The sequence below is a fragment of the Schistocerca piceifrons genome, chromosome X, assembly GCF_021461385.2.
Source record: "Schistocerca piceifrons isolate TAMUIC-IGC-003096 chromosome X, iqSchPice1.1, whole genome shotgun sequence".
Lineage (NCBI taxonomy): Eukaryota > Metazoa > Arthropoda > Insecta > Orthoptera > Acrididae > Schistocerca > Schistocerca piceifrons.
This window is the reverse complement of record NC_060149.1, coordinates 383,236,757-383,261,794: the sequence shown is the minus strand read 5'-3', so window position 1 is coordinate 383,261,794 and position 25,038 is coordinate 383,236,757. Positions and strand designations below refer to the sequence as shown.

At 37.1% G+C, this 25,038-nt stretch overlaps 1 protein-coding gene across 3 annotated transcripts in view; it reads right to left on the bottom strand.

Annotated features, from left to right (window-relative positions):
• LOC124723237 (polycomb protein Scm) overlaps window positions 1-25,038 on the bottom strand; it is a 175,166-nt gene that overhangs the window by 79,710 nt on the left and 70,418 nt on the right. For all 3 annotated transcript variants that reach the window (XM_047248432.1, XM_047248433.1, XM_047248434.1), the window contains exons 6-7: window positions 14,647-14,881; window positions 3,949-4,134 (exon numbers count right to left, since the gene is read on the bottom strand). In XM_047248432.1, the coding sequence (XP_047104388.1) occupies window positions 3,949-4,134; window positions 14,647-14,881 (421 nt within the window). The remainder of the gene's footprint in view (window positions 1-3,948; window positions 4,135-14,646; window positions 14,882-25,038) is intronic.

The window sequence follows — 25,038 nt, the reverse complement described above, 5'->3', positions numbered from 1 at the left end:
AATCTGTATATTGAGCAAGCAGTAAAGGAAACAAAAGAAACATTCGGAGGAGGTATTAAAATCCATGGAGAAGAAATAAAAACTTTGAGGTTCGCCGATGACATTGCAATTCTGTCAGAGACAGCAAAGGACTTGGAAGAGCAGTTGAATGGAATGGATAGAGTCTTGAAAGAAGGATATAAGATGAACATCAACAAAAGCAAAACGAGGATAATGGAATGTAGTCGAATTAAGTCGGGTGATGCTGAGGGAATTAGATTAGGAAATGAGACACTTAAAGTAGTAAAGGAGTTTTGCTATTTGGGGAGCAAAATAACTGATGATGGTCGAAGTAGAGAGGATATAAAATGTAGACTGGCAATGGGAAGGAAAGCGTTTCTGAACAAGAGAAATTTGTTAACATCGAGTATAGATTTAAGTGTCAGGAAGTCATTTCTGAAAGTATTTGTATGGAGTGTAGCCATGTATGGAAGTGAAACATGGACGATAAATAGTTTGGACACGAAGAGAATAGAAGCTTTCGAAATGTGGTGCTACAGAAGAATGCTAAAGATTAGATGGGTAGATCACATAACTAATGAGGAAGTATTGAATAGGATTGGGGAAAAGAGAAGTTTGTGGCACAACTCGACCAGAACAAGGGATCGGTTGGTAGGACATGTTCTGAGGCATCAAGGGATCACCAATTTAGTATTGGAGGGCAGTGTGGAGGGTAAAAATCGTAGAGGGAGACCAAGAGATGAATACACTAAGCAGATTCAGAAGGATGTAGGTTGCAGTAGGTACTGGGAGATGAAGAAGCTTGCACAGGATAGAGTAGCATGGAGAGCTGCATCAAACCAGTCTCAGGACTTAAGACCACCACAACAACAACAACAACAACAACAACAATGACAATAATAATAATAATAATAATAATAATAATAAAAACAATGTGTTGGTAAGAATAACCTGATCCTAGGTTGTGTGGCTCTTATACCATGTGTGCTATATCCTTGTTTATAATATTTTGATAAAGTAAAGAGTACAGTATAGCCACATACTGAAATTGGATAATCCACATGAAGTCATTTTGGATGAAGTATCCACTGCTGTAAAATTCTATGTCATAATTTTCTTTTCATATTAAATACAAAAACCTCTATTATTAAAAATTATTCCTCACTTCCTCTTTAACGCAAGCATGAATGTCTGTTACTACAAATCTGAAGACACGCTTTTCATTGAGATTCTCTTGGCAAAATAGTGCATTTCGTTGTGGGAATACTTGCTAATTCATGAAAGTGGATCTGAATAAAGGTGTAATTGTGGCTGCAAACCTGAGGCTGCAGAAACTGAAACTGATATAAACCTATATAGAAATATATGACACTCATTTTGTTGCAAAATTTACCATGTCGTTTTCTGTTGCATTGTGGAACTAACATTACTATACGTAAATCAGTTTCTGAATAACCCATATCTACAGAAAATGGAAGTGGCAACAAATTAAAGCATTCCATTTGACTTCCTGAAGTACTGGAAACAAATCTGAAATGCATGTATAAGATCATTTAAAATATTTCAATGCCATTAAGAATTTCTCTCTAATCCCTCAGCCTCAGTTAAATATGGAAGTTTGGGCAAATGAGTAGTGTTTATATTTTCTAGATTTCTTTAAAAAAAAAAAAAAAAATGTTCTACACAACCATACCAGTGTGTTGAGTTCTGCTGCACAAAGAAGATTCTTCCTTCCCAAATATACATCATCAGCACATTCCTGTAAACATATGAGACTTTCTGCTACTGTCAAGAGTATTCTGATGTAAATAGATCCAGTATCTTTCCATAATGATGAGCTTATCATCAAATGTGTTGGTATAAAGTTTGAACTGAGTAATACCAGACAGATTATTCATCCGACACCAAAGACAATGCAATCGAGAAAATTTTCTTCATGTGCTACGATTTTCTTTGTAGCATTATTGTTCATTTCCCTGTGCTGTATAGCTAAAGGGAACAAACAAACTGCTTGTAACTGTTTCATCAATCATTACCAATTATTCTGTCTGAACAACAGAATTATTTCTGTTCCTTTCGTGTATCCTTGGAAGCTAAGGTATTTAGTAAGTTGTTTTTTATAGAAATATTGCACCTGAAATATTTTTTTGCTAGTTTTGTTAATCCTTACAAAATTTCCTCAGTTATCATTTCACTGGGTCTCTGTTGAAATAATTCTCAAAAACAATAAATCCTACACACACTGTCAAAAATGGGTGAACACCCATAGCAAAACTGTAAATGAAATTACAGTAAATATAAGAAGTTAATATAATAATGGAAAGTCCTAGGTGAAATGTAAGTAAAGGTAATCTCTCTCTCTCTCTCTCTCTCTCTCTCTCTCTCTCTCTCTCTCTCAGCTGAATTCTCCTGCCAACTACAACCAGCCCTGCAGCTTCACTAAGGTGAGGGTGACAGGGAGGGGAGTTGTGAGTGAAAACAGATGTTCAATGACTGCACAGTGTTATCTTGGTTATTCAAAATTATTTTAAGTGCCTAGTCATCTGTCAAGTGAACAACATGTAGCCTGAACAATGTATGAGGCCATGTACAAAACGACAATGCAACCCATTTGAAACTGGTACACTAACATTTCAGTGTTACACAAGTATCGGACTTCTCTATGTTCTCTAACTGCACTGCTATCTGATACTCTTCTCATGCCTTTCATTAATGTATCACGATCAAAACATCATGTGGTTGCATAATTAACGTTCTCTGGTTACCATTCCTGACATCAGTGATCACACATTAATAATTCACATAACCATGCATGTACAAAATAATATTGCAATTTGGCAGTTCCTTCTAGAAGCTTTTGGCTGTGAGAATAATTAATTAATTAGTGTAAAGTTTTTGCAAGCAGTGTGGAGAAGAGAATTTATCGTCACCCAGTGGCAGAGATGGCTGCCGGTGGTTAGCACTGGGAGATGCGCAGAATAGTTCAAAATGGGCTGCCTTTTGACATGATAATCATCGTAGTACATCTTATTTACATCTACAATATCACAGGATTTCTAATCTTTCCTTGGAGTATTACAGTTACACACTACACTATTTTTGACAGATTCAAACTGAAGTGGTGGTCCTTTCAAACTTTTACAGCATTTCATTTTACTTTTCCACGTGCTGCTACTGTTGATTATAGTGGCATACGAAATAACTGTTTCATGACAATACTGGGATTTTCTATCCCACACTATCACTTTTTTTTAAGTACCAATCTAACATTTATTGGAAAGATGTTAAGATTCCTTGTTTTTTTCCCCCAAATTATTCAGTACTGTGTATACTTACTTCTCATTACACATGATAGAAATTGAGCAATACTAAACTGTTACCTCACAGAAATGTGATATTATGTGTTGGAAAGACTTTCTCTACATTCATTAGCATCTGACAGAAAAAAATGCTTTTGTAGCTTAATGGGACAAGGTGTAAAAGAACCAACACGTCAGCAGCTATATGTGCAGTCAGCGTGACAGCACTGGTAGGACTACGGGCAAAGTGAACTGTTAAAAACAAAGGATTATTCGAATAGGTGGCAGTTAAGAAGTACACTGCTAACAGAAGAAACTGCAGGAACCCATTGTAGTTACATTTCCCATATAATCCTCAAATGCAATGTAATGTTTAATAATTGCAACGCAGAAGTTCAAATTTGGCACCAAGTATACTGGGATAAGCTAAATAGCAAGAAGGTAACTTGATAGAGGGATTCTAATATTAACGAATAAGGCCAAGATACATACCCTCATGCATGAAATAAATATACAAGAAGCAAGTGACAGAGAGCAATTAAGTTTCAAAACAGAGTGGTTAAGATGCCACACTTCACAAAGTAGAAAACTGAACTACTATCCCTCCACACAAATATAAATTCATTCTCTCTCTGCATATACAACTCACCAATTGTAGCTGCACAAATGAGTTGGGGATTCTTTTTGTCAACTGCTTCCAGTTTCATTCCAATCTGAAACTGATTGCTTCTTGGTGTTGGGGGTTCCTTCTTGAAGATCTTTGCTGGTGCCATTTCTGCACCATTGAGGGTTTTTAGAAGGAACATTGGCCAGGATGAAGCATTCATCCGGAAACCTGCAAATAAATAGTTAAGACATAATACATGAAGACAAAAATTATATGAATGATCTGGATAACAATATAAGCTTCATTAATTGTCACGAGTTATTTTATTTTTACTATTATTTCTGTTTCACGCATAGTAATATTCCCATACAGGTTACTAACAATACATTCCCCTATAATTTTTCATCCTTTCGTCCATGTCACATCACACACAAGTTATTGATGATGATGATGATGATGATGATGATATCCACACACACTTTCCAGCCAATAGTACCCCCCCCCCCCCAAAAAAGGGAAAAAAAACCTTAATAATAACAACAGTGACCCCACAATCCCTTTATGGTATATTGATAATTTAACATTCCAACTGTGCTTCCTTTTGGGCACTGCTAAAACTGATATGCAACACCAGGTAGAGAAACTGCCCCTTGAGCATACCTCAAGAACTTATTCCCTGTAAACAGCATTTGCAAGCACAGGGGAGCAAGGAGGAGGAGGACAGAAGACTACAATTCAACATCCTGTACAAGACGAAGTCATTTTATTTGTTTCAAAATAAGAAGACAAGTACCACAGTCTAAAGTAAGTAAATGACATTTTAATCTTTAACTAAATTTTTGCCAATAGTCAATTTAGTTACATTTAGCAAGAGCATTTTTTAACTTAAGCATACTGCGTGAAACACTTCATTCACTTACACAGTATTGCAATGTTTTTTTTTTTAATTTAAAATGAGTTTAAATATTTCCCACCTAATATTTAGACCAGTCTCTTCTGATTTTTAACTTTAGATTCTGCTCTTATTTGCAGAAGTTCCATCTACCTTTCAGTTTCTAACTCAAATTGGAGAAGGAAATTAGCCATATTCTTTTCTAAGAAGCCATCCTGACATTCAGTATTTATGGAAAACATGGAAAACCTAAATCTGGATGACTGGATGTCCTCCCAAATGAAACTACATTATCTAAATTACTATTCCACCTCGCTCAATAAGACAGCAAAACAAGAGGTCAATGGCAACAGATGAGTTCACTGCGGTGCTGAAGTGTGTGTATCATATGGGTTCAGACCCACTGCTCCTCTGATAATCTGAAGCCATTATGTGAGGCATGTTGGGGGAGCTGAGAAATGATATTACTAACAGCTGCTCTATCAGTTGTTTCCAAGGGTAGGAAAAGAAAGAAATCAAATTTTATCCCACATAGAATGTGCAAAGCTACAGCATTGCTTGAACATTTGTTACAAGAAGGGCAGATGTGCTGTGATGAGTCAGTCATATACACAGCAACTAAACAGTTACCTCTACGCACATGATGCCTTGTCATTCTTGTGGGTATTATTTGCTTAGAATAAATGTATTCATAATGTTAGTAAGTCATTAAAATCTTCAGTGTCTCCGAATTTGTTTGGAACCCATTTTATTAGTCACACTATTCCTTTTCTGTGTAATTATCTTTCACCATGTCGAGGAGCCTGCAGAAGTCAGAAAGTTAGTTCTGTAGGGACTTGTCGGTTCTTTTAGGCAGACCTCCAGGTAAAGCAGGATGACACAAGGAAGGAATTGACCAGGATCATGGGCAATGAAGGGGAAGAGGCTGGGTGGGAACTGGATGTTGGTTGGAAGAGGTAGGGAGAAGGAGAACACAATCTCATAGTTTTATTATCAACACTAAAATCAAGTATCTACCATTGCCAGAGATAAGCAGAGAAGAGCCTTAGGCAGAGCTAGGAGCTGAAAATGTGTAGCACACCTCAACGGAAGTCAGGAAGCCTAGGTATGTGCAAAGTGTTAGGAAGAAGAACTGCTGCTGCCAGGTGGAAGCATGGCTATAGTGTAGGCCGACAGCCACAGGAAACTTTAGGGGCATCATACCAGGCCATCATCATTTTCAAACCAAATGCAGGTCCAAGTCAAGAGATAGAGGACTTAGGGTCCTTATACATGGATTTTTCACAAGAGGACCATGAAGTGATAGGGGGTGGGGAGGGACAAGATAGCTTCCCTAATTTGCAGCACAGCACCCCAGTACACTTTGTTGAGGTTTTCTAGCATCATGATCAACCCCACCTTCATGGAGCGGTGAGGCAGATTGAATATGGGGTTAGATATGGCTCTCATGGCAGCTTGCTCCACGAATGTTGCTCTGGAGCCAGTCAGGCCCATCAATAGATGGGGTTTCACTAGGTATGATTCTCACCTAAACAGGACTGATAAGGGAAGATTGGTACAGCTGATTCATGACAGTACAGGGGGGATGGATCTTAGGTCATGCACGGTCAAATACCTAACTACCTATTGTCACAGATGGGAGAAGTAGGTCCTTTTTATGATAAATTCAGACAAACAGGTTCCCCTGCCTAAAGAGTTCTTCTAGCAATTTAAAAAATTCTGAAACAATCATTCTCAAGACAAACTCGAACACACCAAATAACATACATACTATAAGTCATAAAGTAAAGAAAGCATTGTGAAAAGCAACACGAGACATTTCACAGACTAATATTCTTTTATTAAAACGTGCAATCAATAAAAAATAAAATATAACAGCTTGAAGTTGAGCTCCAGTCTTTGAACTGCACAGTTGTTTGTTCCACTGAGCATTGGAGTACACACACAAAAATTCAACATGTAGTATTATCGCATTGTAAAAGGACAGACTCTTACTGCACAACTACTTCAAAGGGCAGAGGATCATGCATTTATACCAGGAAATGAATACAGTTCAAATCAAGACATGACCTTAAGATGTAAGTGATGACAAACACTTTGAAATATCAGCTACTGAGTTAACACGGATTGATAACACCGAAAAATTAATCATTTGTATTTTTGTGTGTGTGTGTGTGTGTGTGTGTGTGTGTGTGTGTGTGTGTGTGTGTGGAGACTCCCAATGGTAAGTTGGACATATTTTACAATAAATTGACAAAAGTTCTGGATAAAATTTCAAGTAAAAAAACTCAACAAAAATTTCGTTTGGAGACATAAAAACAAATATAAATGAGACTAATAGCACCCTCATAAATAACCTCCAGAGTTCTGGCATGTCACTGTCACCAGTGCAACAAGGGTTACTACAATGACTGCATTTGTAATTTACCATGGAGCCACAAATATGGACAGGGGAAAGTGTGCTGTAGCAGTAAAAGAACTTGGACTATCAGGCCATTTCTGCCAAATAATAACAATAAAATTGGCTAGGGAAACATTCCCTAAACTGCATGTGTACAAAAGATATTTATAAGACATCAAAGTACAAGATTTTTCAAGAGAACTAGCAAAGCTGGGATGGAGTGTATAGAGAAACCGATGTAAATGTGAAGTTCTTTAAATTCTCAACATTATTTAAATCTGACTTCAGTATCAATGTCTCAGAAAACCAAATTGTTAGCAGCAGTTGTTAAGAAGTCCTACCTCTCAGTTCCACGAAAAAGAGTCATAATGGGCCACATTTATTGAATTTCTATCATTGGTACAAAAATATTGATACAAAGGTGCTGATTGCTGCAAAAAAAAGTCATGACAATGTAATATACAATGCAAAGAACAGAAGCAAAGCAGACTGGTATGTCATAAAAAACAGAACAGGCAGAGACATAAAGGCACAAAAACATACTGATAAGGGAGGGGGATAAAGTAATAAATCATCCACACCACCTAGCAAACTATGTGAATCAGTATTTTTCAAGTATTGCAGCGAAGTTACAGCAATAATCCCAAAAAACAAGCATTACACCAGTAAACACTTACGCACTAAGTGCAACGATGTTGCTACCACCCACTGTGCATTACGTCAGTAAAATTGTACAAAAGCTTAAAAATAAAAAAAATCAGTATGCTTAGATGAAGTACTAATGTTTGTATTGAAACAATACACTGAGTATACAAGCTACCTTAACATAATAAACTACCCTTCACATCATAGAAATTTCCTGACTATTTAAAACAAGCAAGAGTTGTACCTCTGCTAAAGAAAGGTACTGCAGAAGGTTATGAAAATTACTAACCCATTTTAAAGCTGCCACCATTCTCAAAACTAATAGAGTCAATTACAAAAGAGTAATTATGAGTTACTTGAATAAATATAACCTCTTCAGTGAATCACAGTTTGGTTTCTGAAGTGGTAGAAGTACAGAATCAGCCACGGCAGAATTTACATAAGTGGTACTTGATGCTCTTGACAAAGATGAGTGTCTCACAGGGATATTTTTACATCTTTACACGGATTTTGGTACTAATGACCATAAGATTCTACTGAATAAGCTATAAGCATTAGGAATAAGAGGGGTAGCTAATGCCTGGTTCCGATCATACCTAGGCAGAAAGGTATAAAGAGCAGAGATAATACATACCTCAAATAAGTCTTAAGTTTCACTAAAACACTTATCAGAGCCAAAATACATTAATATAGGACTTCCTCAGGGTAGCATTCCAGTACCTATACTGTTCCTGATATACACTGAAGTGCCAAAGAAACTGGTATAGGCATGCTTATTCAAATACAGAGGTATGTACACAGGCAGAATACAGCACTGCAGTCAGTAATGCCTATATAAGACAAAAAGTGTCTGGCACAGTTGTTAGATCAGTGACTGCTGCTACAATGGCAGGTTATCAAGATTTAAGTGAGTTTGAATGTTGTGTTATAATCAGTGCATGAGCAATGGGACACAGCATATCCGAGGCAACGATGAAGTGGGGACTTTCCCGTACGACCATTTCAGGAGTGTACCATGAATATCAGGAATCCAGCAAAATATCAAACCCATGACATTTCTGTGGCTGGAAAAAGATCCTGCCAGAACAGGACCAACGACGACTGACGAGAATTGGTCAATGTGGCAAAAGTGCAATCCTTCTGCAAATTGCTGCAGATTTCAATGCTAGGCCATCAACAAGTGTCAGTGTGCAAACCATTCAATGAAATATCATCTATATGGTCTTTCAGAGCAGAACGTCCACTCGTGTACCCTTGGTGACTGTACGACACAAAGCTTTACACCTTGTCTGGGCCTGTCACATCAGGCTGTTGATGACTGGAAACATGTTACCCAGTTGGATGAGTCTCGTTTCAAATTGAGTCAAGCAAATGGGTGTCTACAGGTATGGAGACAACGTCACAAATCCATGGACCCTGCATGTCAGCAGGGGACTGTTCATGCTGGTGAAGGCTCTGTAATGGTGTGGGGCGTGTGTAGCTGAAATGATATGGGACCCCTGATACATCTAGATATGATTCTGACAGGTAACATGTATGTAAGTGCCCTGTCTGATTACCTGCATCCATTCACGTCTGTTGTGCATTTCCACAGACTTGGACAATTCCAGCAGGACAATGCAACACCCCACATGTCCAGAATCGCTACAGAGTGGCTCCAGGAAGACTCTCCTGAGTTTAAACGCTGCTTCTGACCACCAAACTCCCCAGACATGAGCATTATTGAGCATATCTGGGATTCCTTGCAACGTGCTGTTTAGAAGAGATCTTCACCACCTCCTGCTATTACAGATTTATGGACTGCCCTGCAGTATTCATGGTGTCAATTCCCTCCAGCACTACTTCAGATATTAGTTGAGTCCATACCACATTGTGTTGCGACACTTCTGCGTGCTCACAGGGGCCCTGTATGATTTTAGGCAGGTGTACCAGTTTCTTTGGCTCTTCAGTGGATATCAATCACTTTCCCATTTGTGTTAATCATGGGGAAAGAATTCTCTTTGCTGATGACAGCAACATTATATTCACTGAGAACACAAGAGAATTCCTCGCAGAGAAAGAAAATGATGGCCTCAAGGAAGTTTACAATTTGTCAATAAGTAATAAGGTGATACTGAACGTAAAGAAAACAATGCCATGAATTTCAGTTTGAAGAGGGAAAATTAGACTATTAAATTAAATGTAGATGGTACCTCTATGGATAGTGTAACAAATGCAGAATTTCTAGGAATGAATGTTGATTCTCAGTTGAAGTGGTGTGAACACACTAAGATACTTGCAAACAGTATATCATCAGTATTTTATGCCTTTTGGAGGCCTGTCATTAGTATGTAGCAGCCAGGGTTTTTTAGTTACACACTATTCATAGGCACACCCAATTCTGAGCTATGGCATTCTTTTCTGGGAATCAAATGCACAAAATGTGAACACAATTTCCAAACTGCAGAAAAGGGCCTTAAGGACAATAACAAAAAATAGTGGTTGAGCATGCTGTAAAGATCTGTTTGAAACAATGGGGCTTTAACTGCACCGTGTGAATACACTTACCAAACAGTTGTACACATCAATGATAACATTGTCAATTACTGCACAAACAGCTCTGTCCATGACCATAGAGCAAGATCTAGACCGAACTTTATTTAGTAAGAAAGAATAAACATAAAACTCAAAATAGCATTTCCTACCAAGGAATAAAACTGTACAATAAATCACTAAATGCGATCAAATAAATTCCTAAAACATATTTATTTAAAATGGCAGGTAAAAGGTGACTGTTAACCCAAATGTTCTATAAACTGAAGGATTAGTTAGATAGCGAAGTATATGGGTTTGGCAAAAAATATAACACAAATGATAATAAAGATAATAAAACATCTAACATTCCAATAACACTTTGCATTACACTTTTTCCTTCTTTTCCTTCCCTTTCCTGGAAAAATTTACTCCCAAAGTTATGCAATGTATAGTACAATTACCTTAGCCTCTATCTGAGCTCTACAGTTCACTGCAGGGATTCAACTGCGAAACTGCAATGCACAGAATGGTCCTGACGTCAGCTGATAGTGTGTGCAGTGTTGTGAAACAATGAATGTATGGTGCATGTAGCATGTGCAGTGGCTGGGAGTGAGGAATGAATGAATACAGTAGCATTAGTCTTTTATCACTATTAAATAACTTATTTGTAAAACAGTATTGTACAGTAGCGGTAAAACAAATGAGACACCACTGTTTTTAACAGAGTGGCCTTGTATTCAGGAGGGTGGAGGTTCCGATCTTCATCCAGCTATCTTGTTTTTGGTTCCCCGTAGTTGCTCTAAATTATTTCAGGCAAATACTGGGATTGTTCCTGCTATAAGGCCATGACAGACTACCTGTACATGTGAATCACTTAATTTTTACTGTTCTAAGATTGTAATACCAAGCCATGATCAATATCCTTGTAAAAGAAATCTAAGGGTAAATAAAACTACCACCACCACCACCACAACAACAACAACAACAAAGTCCACTCACTTTAGTGAAGGATCACAATTTGATGAGACATTCAGAAATAATGCATCTACATCTATTTAATGGTTTTGATTTGCCCTCTTTCAGGGATATCTTCACACTTTGGGACACATTGATGTTCTGCAGAGAGGACTTGGCAGGCTGAAACTAATGGTCGCTTTAGCTTATGTTAGTAAATAGCCTGATGAAGGCTTCTGGCATTACAAAAAGTTAGTCTTTTCAGGTGCACTCATGGCTACAACAGCCTTACAAGCCATAGCCTTGGCATGTGCATTTATTTTGTGATCTGTATCTTCTGTATTTATTTTTACTCAATGAAATTTGACTTGTTTACCTGACACTTCACACACAGTTGTGGGGATAAAGATAGTGTTTGTATGATTCGCTAAATTAAGATATTGCCTGAATTTGCAAGAGATGGTGAAACATTCATGCACCTGGCTTTTGAAACATCCAATCACACAAAACTAGCCTTGCTATGGTTTGATAATTGTGTTATGCTTAAAATAATCATGTTTTCTCCAGTTTACCATATGATTTTTCTCACTTATATTGCACCTTGTTCTTCGCAATCAACCTTTAGTTCTTTGATGTACTACCCCATTAGATCTTTGCTGAAATTCAGTATTGTGAAGCACCAATAGGGAAGTGTAATTAGTGAGCATTTTCACATGTTTTAGTTGGAGGGTTTGCTGGATGCACCTTTATGCAAGAAAGGTACCACCTCTCAACTATTTCACTTAGAGGTTACTGGAATGATTGCCGTTCTCTCTCTCATTTCAAAACAGAGTATCATATTGTGAAACAATCAATGTTATGTTACAGTTCCCCTTTTTGAATTGTTGTCATCCTTGAAATTTTGTCCTACAATGTTTCTTTCATTTGTTCTGTGCAATTAATGCCAAACTGTACACTCAGTGATTATAAGACTCACTTGTTGTTGATCTTAGTCAATGATACTAGATAGTGACTGGTCTAAACAATGATTTTTAAATTTTCTGTAAATCATCTATCAAGAAGTTTATAATTTATTACAAAGTTGTTTGTAAAATGGGGAAAAAACTAGTAAGATGGGGAAATGTTATGTTACTTTAAATAGGTTTTGTTCTTGTGTAACAGTGATCACAAGCAATTCATGTATTTTCTTTCTGTGGTGCTTGTTTTCATTTGGTGTGAATTCCACTGAACACCCATTGTATGTACTGTGTCAGTGTGCCTGCCTACAGATTCACGCTAGGGCTTCTTAACAAGTGGTGTGGGTAACAAATGGCTCCAGCTTCAACAGGAAGAGTTACTTTCTGTGAAAAAATAAGAAGTTGTACATAAATCTGTTTTATAACCAACACTGGCAGGCTTCAATTCATTGGTAGGATACTGGGGAATGTGCAGTATGTCTAAAAAGAATATTGTTAAAAAACCAATGCAACATTCCCTAGAGTACTGCTGAAGTGTGTGGGAACCATGCCCCTTAAGACTAACAGAAGATATTAAATGTTGAAGAAGAAAGGAAGTACCAATGGTCACAGGTTTGTTTGACTTGTGGGAGGGGGTTATGGAAATTCTAAAAACCCTAACCTGACTTACTCTGTAACACCCATGAAAGAGTAGTTAAAAGTTTCAAGAACTAGTTTCAACTGAGGAATCTATAAATAGACTACAGCCACCCTATGTACCACTCCTGTAGTGACCATGATTACAAAATTACACTAATTACAGTATGGACAAAAGCATTTAAGCAGTCATTATTCCCATAGTCCACACGCTTATATTTAATCCCAGAGAAAACTTGGAAATTGTACGTACTTATCTGTGATATATAGGGGCCGGAAAATGTAGCATATATTTTTGGCATAATTTGCATCTATTTTTTGCAATGTATTCATTTGTATTTTCGACAAAATTCACACCTATTTTCTTTCTTTTTAAATGATTAGACACACAAATTTAGAAGGTTGTCGCACTACATGAGTGAAGACAGACAAATTATTAGATCTTTGAAACTGACTGTTAAAAAAAGTGCCGATTGGGAACTTTTTGACTGAAATGTTTGATTTCGCAAAAACTTAAATACCTTTCTCTTTCGAAATGATACTTTCCTTTGTTTGGTTGTGTTTAAGCTTTCAAAAATGATTGTTCTGTTGAAAAGCAGCAGCATTTTCCCACCATTTAACTGAATGCGTCTACAATATTAAGGTGTTTCTGGACACTGTTCGACTGTTCCTGCCCAATTTGAAGATTAAAAAATTTGCATACTATTTATTTCAACTTTTCATGGGCATTTACAGTCTAACGACCGATGCTCAACTACGCTACAGATAGAACTGACAAAGCACTTAGCATAGAAGTAGAACCGAACGCAAAGCAACTTGATTTTAACATAAGGGGAAGAATTTCGGCACCATTGAAAAATGTTATAGATTTTGTTTTCCAATCACTATAGCACAGAGAGCAGGCACTACTGGCCACGAGCATAAGCAGATTAGAGTTTTGAGAGCCACAGGGAAAGGAGTGGTGTGGGGAAACAAATCCCACTTCCATTTCGCTGGCAGCAGCCTACAGCAAAACTGACACATTTAACAGTGATCACCGATCTCTTCTGGTGCTGTAAGGGTCATAATTGAAATCTGTGATGACCAGGATTAGTCACTTCACTTATTTCAAAATAAGAAAAGAAAAAAATGAGCAACACACAACACAAGCATTCGGGAACAGCTACCACACAACTGCTTGTTAAAGTTAGCAGAGTATTGTTAATGATGTAGTTCAGGCCTGACCTCTAGCAGTATTCAATGCAACTAAAGTTCAAAGTAAACAAATGTACAAATTTTTTCCTTATAAACTGCTAGGTCCCTGGCTGAGTACTACATTGCATCACGCAACACGTGTCTTAAAGAGACCATTCAACAGTCCACAATTGGCATGGCACCACATCATTGAGTGCACTGATACATCATTACATTCGTAAACATTATTTTGCAAGTAGGTGGTTGCACACATTATCTTTCCAAACTGAGCTTCGCCAGAAGATGTACAATGCCAGTAACTTCTTAAATTTTTGATACTGTATGCAGAAAATAAAGCTATTTCAAATTATCTCTGATAAATAGCTCATCCAGATACAATATGCTATGAAACAGCTTCTATTAAACAATTTTGTGTTTTCATATTTTGAGGCAGAATTTGCACCTCTCTAGCGACAATCTCTAATCTACAAACATTTAGGTGTTTTTTCTGTTATTCTGTCTTTTCAGAGAATTATATTCTACTCATGATTCAGAATAGTTTTCTTCACCTAGTGGCGGCTGTAACATTCCACCATGTTTCTCACAATGTCCAATTGGGTGTATTTCATTTGAATCCACCAAACGCCAAAAGTCATTCTTGTTGTCACTTCCATCCAGTCTTAGGCGCAAACGTGGTCCAAGAATACCAACAACAGAAGCAATACATGTAGAAGTCAAGTTCCTTGGGTCCAAAGCTTCTAGTTTCATTCCAATCTGAAAGTCGTTAGTTGGCGGAGTGAGAGCCTGTAAAACAACAGAACAACAGTACACTTTAATTCTTCCATGAGAATACTTGGGGAAAAATTACATCACATATATGACTATTACAAAAGCTTTGCAACTAGAAAAAACTAAATATTTTGGTTAAAATGTTAACAATGAGATGAGTGTTTTTCTTTTAATGGGAGTTTGCATCTTTTGCATCTTTATTCCCTTGGAGTATTTTGAATGAAATTCAGATTGCCTGAATGTCTGCGATACTGATTCTCGCACATATTGCACTGGAGTTAATAGCACCAAATTTCTCCTCTTCAGGAATGGTTATTTAAATACTGGAGGACTCAATACTAACATGCTCGACTAGTAGGATAAAAATACCCATTCTTGAACAGGGGGTTCACCATAAGTTTTTAAGACAGCAGCTGGTACACTAGCAAGTGTGCATTTCCCGTCTCATACAGGGCCACTGCTCAGCAATCAACCCGAACTTCTGATGCTGGGTGAAGTATTTCGGTTGCATGTGCATCCTGTACTACATACAAATTGGTTTCCTTTTACAGGCCAATTATTCTTTTATTTCTGAAAACACTACATTAGATGTAGTTCACATAAGGGTAGAGGGTTGGCAAATCCAGTTCTGAATAGCTGTGTTGACAACGGAACTTCAAACATTAACAGAAAAACCACGAGGTTATTCCGAGTTCTTCAGTACACCTTTCCATTGTTATCACCACTAGTGCCAGAAATGGAGCCAAGATGGCTAGTGTCTGAGGTACAGAAACCACCCTGCAGTGTTTGCCATGTACACTCCACTATCACATCATAGGCAGTCTATTATATGTCTTTACATATTACATGTGTGAGCACTGCAAGAGTTAACATATTCCTGTGCACATCCAGATTCTCCAGTGGTCATCTAGGAAAACAAAAAAAGAGTTAATGGTAAAATTCGGTGTTATTTCCTGCCAAAGTCAGTGTTATTTTTGTCAAATTTAGTGTTTTTAGCAAATTCAGTGCAAGTTTTTGCTAAATTTAGTGTCAATTTTGCCAAATTTGGTGATATTTTTTTGTAAAATTTGGAGTTTTTTTGCCATATTCGATACTTCTGCCAAATTCAACATTTTTTTGAAAAGGTCACTGTTTTTGCTGAATTTGCTGTATTTTTTAAAAAACTGAAGTTTCTCCAAATTTTATGTTTTATGCTAGATTCAGTATTTTTTTTAAGTGCAACTTTTGATGTGACATCGAAGTTCACTACAGTGTAAATGAACACTCATTTTAAGATCATTCACAGTAGTCACTGAAAGCTTCACACACTGCTCACTTGGCTGCCAAACACATTTCATTCAGAACATCTCTATCTGTAGCCCATATTTTGTTTTACACATACTATCAAGTAGTCTTTGTTTCCTTAGAAATTCCTTTACTGTGAATGTATACCATGCAGATCTCTCCAACATGAACTGTTCTACTGGGTGCATGTCTTTCCTGGAGGAGATTAGAAGTAAAATGCAATTTCAAGGGCACCTAGAAATCATGGCCTGTAGTTTTTACTAGTTTTTTGAAATTTAATAACTCAAAAACTTTAACAGATATTGGAGTGAGACATTAAACATATAATTAGTACACAGCGACTTCTATGTGGGGGAAAAAATAAATAAAAAAATAAAAACTGTGGAATACATACTGAAGTGAATATTAGTTTTCAGCTTACTACTGAATTACATGTAATTTTTATTTTAGGTGCACCGCACTTCCAAACTATTAAAAATAAAAGGACAAAACAAATTTTATCCTTTAATTATTAATTTTTTGAAAGAGTAAACCAGCAATATCTATCAATTTGTTGTTTTGTGTATTCAAAAAAAATTTTTTAGAAGTCAATTTTTTTCTCCTAATAATTTCCTCCTTAAAATATTTAGTATTTGTCGAATAATGTAGATCACTGTGTAGACAAGCACTACAATATTATTCATGCAAAATCTTGTTTTTGTAGCTTTAATATTGGTTGACATAATGATAACTAAGTATGCAAAAACGCTGGTTACACAAAATTGAAACTAAAGATTTGCACGTCATTTTCTGCTCAATGAAACCATATCAAAACATTCCAGCTCCATAATCTTTTTGATTCTGACTGTCCTCTTCATCTTCTTTAATTTTCTTTCTTTTATTTGTTATTCTGGCCTCCTTCACCATGCTTACAGCAGCTTTTTCGGATTCAGCGACATGTTGCCTGTCCACTTGTAGCAGCCCAATTTTCATGTTGCCCCTAGCTTTGATGCCTAGTCTGCTCAGATTTTTAATCTGCTTGTTACTCTATCGTTAAAACATATTATGGCAGCCATCACACCAATGTGAAAAGCAGTTTCTGGTAAGCATTTGCAAATGCAAATATTGAAGCTTTCATTCAGACTCTGGGTTCTGCCACGTAAACATTTTTTTAGAAGTTTGCAATCTGAAAGATCTCTATAATGGCTTTAGTTCTATCCCAACAGTTTCTGTCGTAGGGCGTGCATGTGTATGTTTACCCCATTTGCTCCACACCTGTTCTACTTGCACCATGAAATTTTTCATTTTGAGTAGAGGGCATGCCATGGATGCTCACTCACCAGTGGATATTCAACAAAACAGAGTTGCCCAAATTGGTTTTCTCATCTCACTGACATTTTCACTGTTTCTCCTGATAGCTAGACTGCAATACTCTGTGAGGTTTCCTATTTTTGATTTGGTGTGTATACCATGTCCATCAATTGCTTTACCATGACAGAGGTTTTTTTTCTGTCACGTCCTTGCAGTTTCCTATGTCTTGCCCCCATTCTCTTCTGCACATGTCCTGTACACTCCTTTTTTTCAGTTTCACCATATGGTTTAATGGCCACAGCCCCACTGAAGCCTTTAGTCACCAGCATCAAGGTAGTGAGTGTATCACACATCATGCCTAAGGATTTTTTCTAAAAAGAAAAAAAGACTGCCCCCTTGCTTTCAAGACCGCCACTGAAACCTTGTCAGTTTTTGTCACATTTGTGTTCATATACCTTATTTGGCATGACCTTGGCAGTGCTTTGTCAGACATTCATAGTTCAGCACCTTGCCTGTACCTACAGGGGTAACTGTGGCAATTCCATTCAGCAACGTGTGGCCTCTCTTCTGGCACGAACCATCCAATGCAGCAACATCAGTAGATTCACAGTTTCTTTCGCTGACCTACGGATGCTCGTTTCGCTGACTTCTGTTGCGGCATCATGCAAATGTTTATAATATTGTTCAAACTTGACAGGTAGCAGTGGGAGATCCATCTTGGCAGAGAACATCTGGGCTGCTTTTCTTCCCTTCCCAATACAACTCATGGCATAAACAAGGCAAATATTCACTTCACTACATTTTGTGCACGTTACAGGAGATGTCATTGTACATTTCATTACTTTACACACTTGACATTCAACTAAAATTTTGCTGGATAGGCCTCTTCTCTTACTTATGTCCTCACTAAACATAAAGGATTTTGCACTATTACAGTGTTTACATTTAGCAACAGGCAAAAGCAGTTCTGAAAGCTTACACTTACTAATTAAAATTTAAGCATTTTTTCCCTATTTACAACACCAACATCTTGTTCATTTTCAATAAGATGTTTCAAATTGCATTTTGAAGCACTGTCTGACAAACTTTCAGTTGTAATCTCACTTCGCTGTGGCATAACGATTTCTTCATTTTTACAATTTCCAACAACATGCTTGCATTGCTTAGCATGAAATTTACAACTGCAATTATGCTTCTTCAATTCTGGCATTTTATGATATAAAACGGTTCAAATACACAGTCAGAACAACAAGTTTACAACATGAAGGGCTGCAATAAATCCCTGCTCATACTACAGTTGATACGTCTTTCAAGGATATTACAAAAATGGGTTGCTATGGAAATAGCAGCGCCAAAATTAAATACAAGACATTGTAGGCAATGTTGTGTGTTTCACAGCACTGTGAAAGATAGATGTTCATGTGCTGCATCTACTTTAGAAAGGCTCCTAAACACGAAAATGAGGAGGTACTGTTCGTAAGGTATATATTTTTTTTCAATCAGGAAGAATTACAGAAATTTATTAAATAAAAAAATTTCATCTTTTGGGTCCTCATGATGTCCAGGTTCCCTTAATATGTAGTAACTATCTATTACTATTAGCAAACTATCACCTCAGATTTATAACATTTTTATATGGCAAAATTAGAATTTTCCCAACATCTCATAAAAAATTTCATTTCACTTCTTGCTCCTAACCTTCTCTTCCAACTCACACTCCGTCAAACTACTATACACCTATGTCCAAGAGCACAGGTCAAAGACATACTAATGGCGATGTTACGTAGGCAACACTACAAAACACAAACCACAATATGTACTCAGAAGTATAAAAGTAAACAGAAAAACTGGTGTGCAAAAAAGTGTGCTGTGTAAAATGTGAAAAATGCGTACTTCTGTAGAACAACTAAAAGTTAGACTGCAAGTATCAGTGTCTAATGAAGAAAAACTCTATAAAGATGTGCTAGCAAATGGAATTTCCCAAGCTGAAATCACCATAAGTAAAAAGCACTGTACTGCCAATGAATTGATTTTTGAACTTAAAAACAAATAAAATTATAAATATCTTTAATTACAGATCAGTGATGGTGCTTTACCTCAATAAAGCAAAACGTATCTGGTGGGGAAAAAAATGTGCCTTCCCTTGTAGTTGCAATGACGGAATGAAAATACCTTCAGGAATTGTAAAGCATCTATGGGAAATATGGCCACACAAATGAAGAATTTAACAAACTGCAAATTCTCCAGTTAGATAGAACTATCTTCTCCAATGAATCACTATCATCAGTTTCTTACATCATCTGCAACATGTCCTCCATTTAACATGATGAAGGGGTAGCAGAGTAGCCACATATACTATGAAGGGGGGGGGGGGGGCATCTCAGTTAGTAAATGTTGTGACAGGTAACAATTTAAATTACATACACTGACCAGCCAGAACATTTTGAGTACCTACCTAATAGCCGGTATGTCCACCTTTGGCATGGATAGGAGTGGCAATGCATCATGGCATGGACATAATGAGGCCCTGGTAGGTCACTGGAGAGAGTTGGCACCACATCTGCACACAAAAGTCACTTAATTCCTGTAAATTCCATTGAGGGGAGCAATGACCTCTGACACCATGTTCAATCACATCCCAGGTGTATTCAACTGGGTCCAGAACTGGCGATTTGGGGGGCCAGCACATCGATTGGAATTCACCACAGTGTTTCTTGAACCACTCCATCACACTCCTGGCCTTGTGACATGGTGCATTATCTTGTTGAAAAAAGCCACTGCCATTGGGAAATATGATCATTGTAAAGGGGTGTACATGGTCTGCAAAACAGTGTATGATACTCCTTGGCCATCAAGGTGCCTTGCATGAGCATCACTGGGCCCATGGATGCCCATGTGAATGTTCCCCAGAGCATAATGGAGCTGCTGACAGCTTGTCTCCATCTTACAGTACTACTGATGTGGGCCATGCAAAAGCCCAGTGGGCAGGACATTTATAAATGTGTATTTTCCTGGGAATTTTGCCAAAGCAGTTTTAAATGACCAAAATCTGGGCATTTATGAAAAAAAAGGGATGATACTCCCAATATTAATAATAATAATGGTTTATTTGTCCATAACAACTTTTACAGTCGTGGACATAGTCAGTCAGTACATACATGAACAATAATAATAGTTTAGTAGTAGAAATAAAGTTCATACAACATTAAAAATCCTTGATGAAGTACAAACATTTTGCAATTAACAGCTACTTTAATTTTACTTTAAATATGTTTCCTTTTAACATTTTTATGGTACTTGGCAGTCTGTTGTAAAAAAATCTTCCAGCAGAAAATGGATTATGATCGGTTGCTTTTTTATTTCGGAATTTTATGTGGTAATCCTCTTTCTTCCTTGTATTATAACTATGGATATCACTATTTATTATACTGTGCTCCATATTTTCTTTTACAAACAGTATAGTCCTTAGAACATATAATGAATACACTGTTAGTATATTATACTTAATGAAGTATTCTCTACAGGATTGACATTTACTAATATTCACTATTATCCTAATTGCTCTCTTCTGGGCTCTAAAAGCCCTATCCAATGTATACCGTTGGTGCCCCGGCCCAAATCTCAATACCGTATTGTAGGTGGGAGTGTATAATACCAAAGTAGATTTGTCTTAAGACTGGTGACCCTATTATGCTAGAAAGGCATTTTAGCAGGTAGGTATTACATGAGATTTTTTTTACACATGCAGCTGATGTGCTCCTTCCATGTAAGATGTTCATTAACTATAATACCCAAGAATGTATGTTTATCAATTGTTTCAATTGATAGCTCTGGCTCAGTATCCACTTGTCTTGATTTGTAATTTAGCATAAACTCCGTTAGAATTGTCCTTTCCTTATTTAATGCCAATTTATTTTTAGTCATATATTCTGTGATGAGGCTAGTGTTCTTCATATTATTTTGCACTGCTAGCTGTTTTGTAGGGCCCCAGCTTATGAAGGAGGTGTCGTCGGCATAATTCACAAGGTCTGCATTTTTTGGAATTATTATATCATTGATGTACACAATGAACAGAAAAGGCCCAATAATACTTCCCTGAGGGACTCCACAGTTAAGAATTTTATAAGATGATTTTACTGTTTGTATAACTCCCCCAGTTGTACGATACAACTTAACACATTGTCTCCTGTCAGCAAGGTACGATCTTAACAAATCTAATGGCACTTCTCTGACGCCATAAGTTTCTAACTTATGTAGAAGAATGGAGTGATTTACAGTATCAAAAGCCTTAAATAGGTCTAGAAAGGTGCCAATAACTTTGTTTCCATCATCAAGTTCATTCAATACTGCTTGAATAAATGTGGCTACGGCTGTTATTGTAGACTTGTCCTTCCTGAAACCGTGCTGAGAACTTTTTAATATATTGTTCTTAGAGAAAAATGATTCCATTTGATCATGAAATAGCCTTTCCAACAACTTACTAAGTTCTGATGTCAATGAAATAGGCCTATAATTTTGTACATCATTAGTTTTTCCATTTTTATGCACTGGTCTTATTTCAGTGACTTAACAAGTCAGGAAATGACCCCTGTCTGAAAGAGCTGTTTATTAAATGTTGCAGTGGCTTTATTAACACATTACTGCATTCTTTCAGAAATTTGGCTGAGATGTCATCCCAGCCACTGGGTGTACTTGCTTGTAAGTTGGAAATGGTTCTCAGGATTTCCTGTTCTGTAACACACCTCAGAAAGAACGAATTACTGACATTACTGGGATTTACCACCTGTGATGGGTTGATCACATCCTCCTTACTCATCTTACTAAATTGATCTATGAATCTCTCGCATACTTCTTTTGGGTCACTAACCAATTTTTCATTGCCCCTTATTATTATGTTGTTACACAATGCCTTGTCATTCCCCCCACTTTCCTTCTTTAATATATTCCACATTGTTTTGCTAACATTACAGGATTGACTCACCTGTTCTGCATACTTCTGTGCCTTTAATGTCTTAAGTGCTTCCCTACAGGTTTTTCTACAGGCTTTGTATTTAGACAAAGTACTGCAGTTTGGAGTCTTTAAAAAGAATATATAGATCATTCATGTCATTCTTTAATTTCATCACATTAGGCGAGAGTTTAAGATTCGTGGAACTGTTAGTTTTCTTTAGTATTTTGACCCTTGGGCACACTTGATTTAGACAATGGGTTAATGTTGTATAAAATATTTCCCACTTTTCATTAATGTCTTCTGTTGCATATAGGCCTACCTGATACCAGCTTGTGTGTCCCAATTTTCCTTTAATGCATGATAGTCAAGCTTTCTTTTATAAGTAAATTGTTCCTTATGAGATACTATTTCTTTGTCAGTGTGAAGCTCTAGGACTAATGCACTATGATCTGAAATGTGGTTCTCAACAGTTCTAACTACAAGGTCCTCCTTACTTAAGTTTGTAATAACATGGTCAATACATGTCTGAGAGTCACCTGTAATTCTTGTTGGTATTGAATTCACGTGGTTGTACTTATAGGACTGTAATATATCAATATATCTAAGGCAACTTACATTGTTAGTTAAAAAGTCAATGTTCACATCCCCTACTATTATAGTCTGTTTTTTATGAGGTGGGAGTTTACCAATAAGTTCCTCTAAATGGCAAAAGAATTCTTCCATGTTACTGTTAGGGGATCTGTACAGGCTAGCTATTATTAAACTGCTATATCTGAGCTTTATTCTTATGGCAGCTATTTCAAACACCATCTTACATGCAAGTTTATCTATCCAATCAATTTTTTCGCACTGAACATTATTTTTGACATAAATACCAGCACCTTATGTTGTTCCCTACAATAGACACTGACAATTTTATAATTACTTAAATTAATGCTGCATAATTCTTCAGTTTTGCACCCTAGTTCATTCACAAGATAAATATCAAGGCTACTAACACTGAGAAATTCGTCAATTTGTTCAATTTTATTGGTAATATATTGGACATTTTTGTGATATTATTTTGATTTTACTGTGATTTGCGATGTTATCAAGTAGTTTGCCTTCACGTATGTATGGTGAAGGCTGAGTTAGTCTAAAAAAGTTTCTGTCGGACTTCTTTCAGTTGTGAACAAACTGTTTTTATATATTAAGTTTTTCAGTCCGATTCTTTCTTTTATGATTAAATTTAATTTTTCACACAAATAGCATTTACCTGCATAATTTAAGTGCAATCCGTGGGATGTGTGTTGACCTCTATCCAACTTTCCTATATCTAGAATAGAACAATTTCCATAGTTTGAACATAGTGCCGTAATTCTAATATTCGTTTTTCGTATTAAAAAGTTCGTAAATGTTTACACTTAAATCTATTTCGTATTAAAAAGTTCGTAAATGTTTACACTTAAATCTATTTCGTATTAAAAAGTTCGTAAATGTTTACACTTAAATCTATGTATATCATTCATTGCCTTTATTACTATGAGTGAAGGGAAAGAAGAAAGAACCATCTCTCACGCTTCTCTCTCAAACTCAACACACACACACACACACACACACACACACACACACACACACCAGAATAACTGTGTAGTGATAAGCAAGTATAAAAAAAAAAAAACATTGTCCTTCGGCCATTGTTTTGTAATGTACCACAATTTATAATCTGTGTCAAATCTCTGATTATTACTGAAAAATGATTACTGATAACAAAATCATTACTAAATGTATTAAACAGCTGACTTGTGTTTCTTGATGATAAATGTATTCTTAAATGTTAAACTGTTTTCAGTATATGTGTGTGTGTGAGGAGGAAGGGGGTGGGGGGGAGGAAAGCTTTACTGTAAGATGTAGCGACATTAAGTATTAACTGTGTTTTTCTTACTTGTCACTTTTTTTTGTGTATTTTTGCTTCTACAAAGCTTTAAGTTTTGAATATTAGTAATAGTGTTCCACAGATTTTGTGTTTGTTTTGAATACAGTCAGAGTGTCCCTTTAGTCAGCTGTAGTGCCAGTAATGCTAGTGTTTGTTTTGAATACAGTACAGAGACAGGTAGTGCTTATTTTAATTGTTTCCAATAAGAAGTGCCTAGTAACCACAGTTTAGTCAGCTATCAGCCGCCTTTAGTGAATTAGCAGTCTAGTTAAAAGTTGATTATCTCTCTACAGTAAATTGTTGATTTCTTAGGATGGATAGGATGTGTGACTGCCGTGTAAGGACACAGGAGGAGCTGGCCACTGTTCGCGAACAGCTGAACGTGCTGATGGTCGCAGTCAGCCGTCTTCAGGTTGCTGCCTCGGAGTGTAGCGGCAGTGGGGAGTCTGGTGCGTCGCATGGTACACCCCAGGTGCTACATGCTTCACCCACGCTCCCTGCTGTCGAGACATCTTCGTGGGTACTGAGTGCGGTTGGGCCACCCTCTACCCGATGGGAGTGGCGGGTTCAGCGGCGTTCGTGGCGCACAAGGCAGAGGGTCAATGTGAATGCTGGCCGTGTGGCATCGCCTGCTCTGTCTGTGAGAGGACATGTGGCCGTTCCCTCAGCAAGGTCTGAGCAGGCACACGGGGGGAGGAGTTTATTAGTGATTGGGAGCTCCAATGTTAGGCG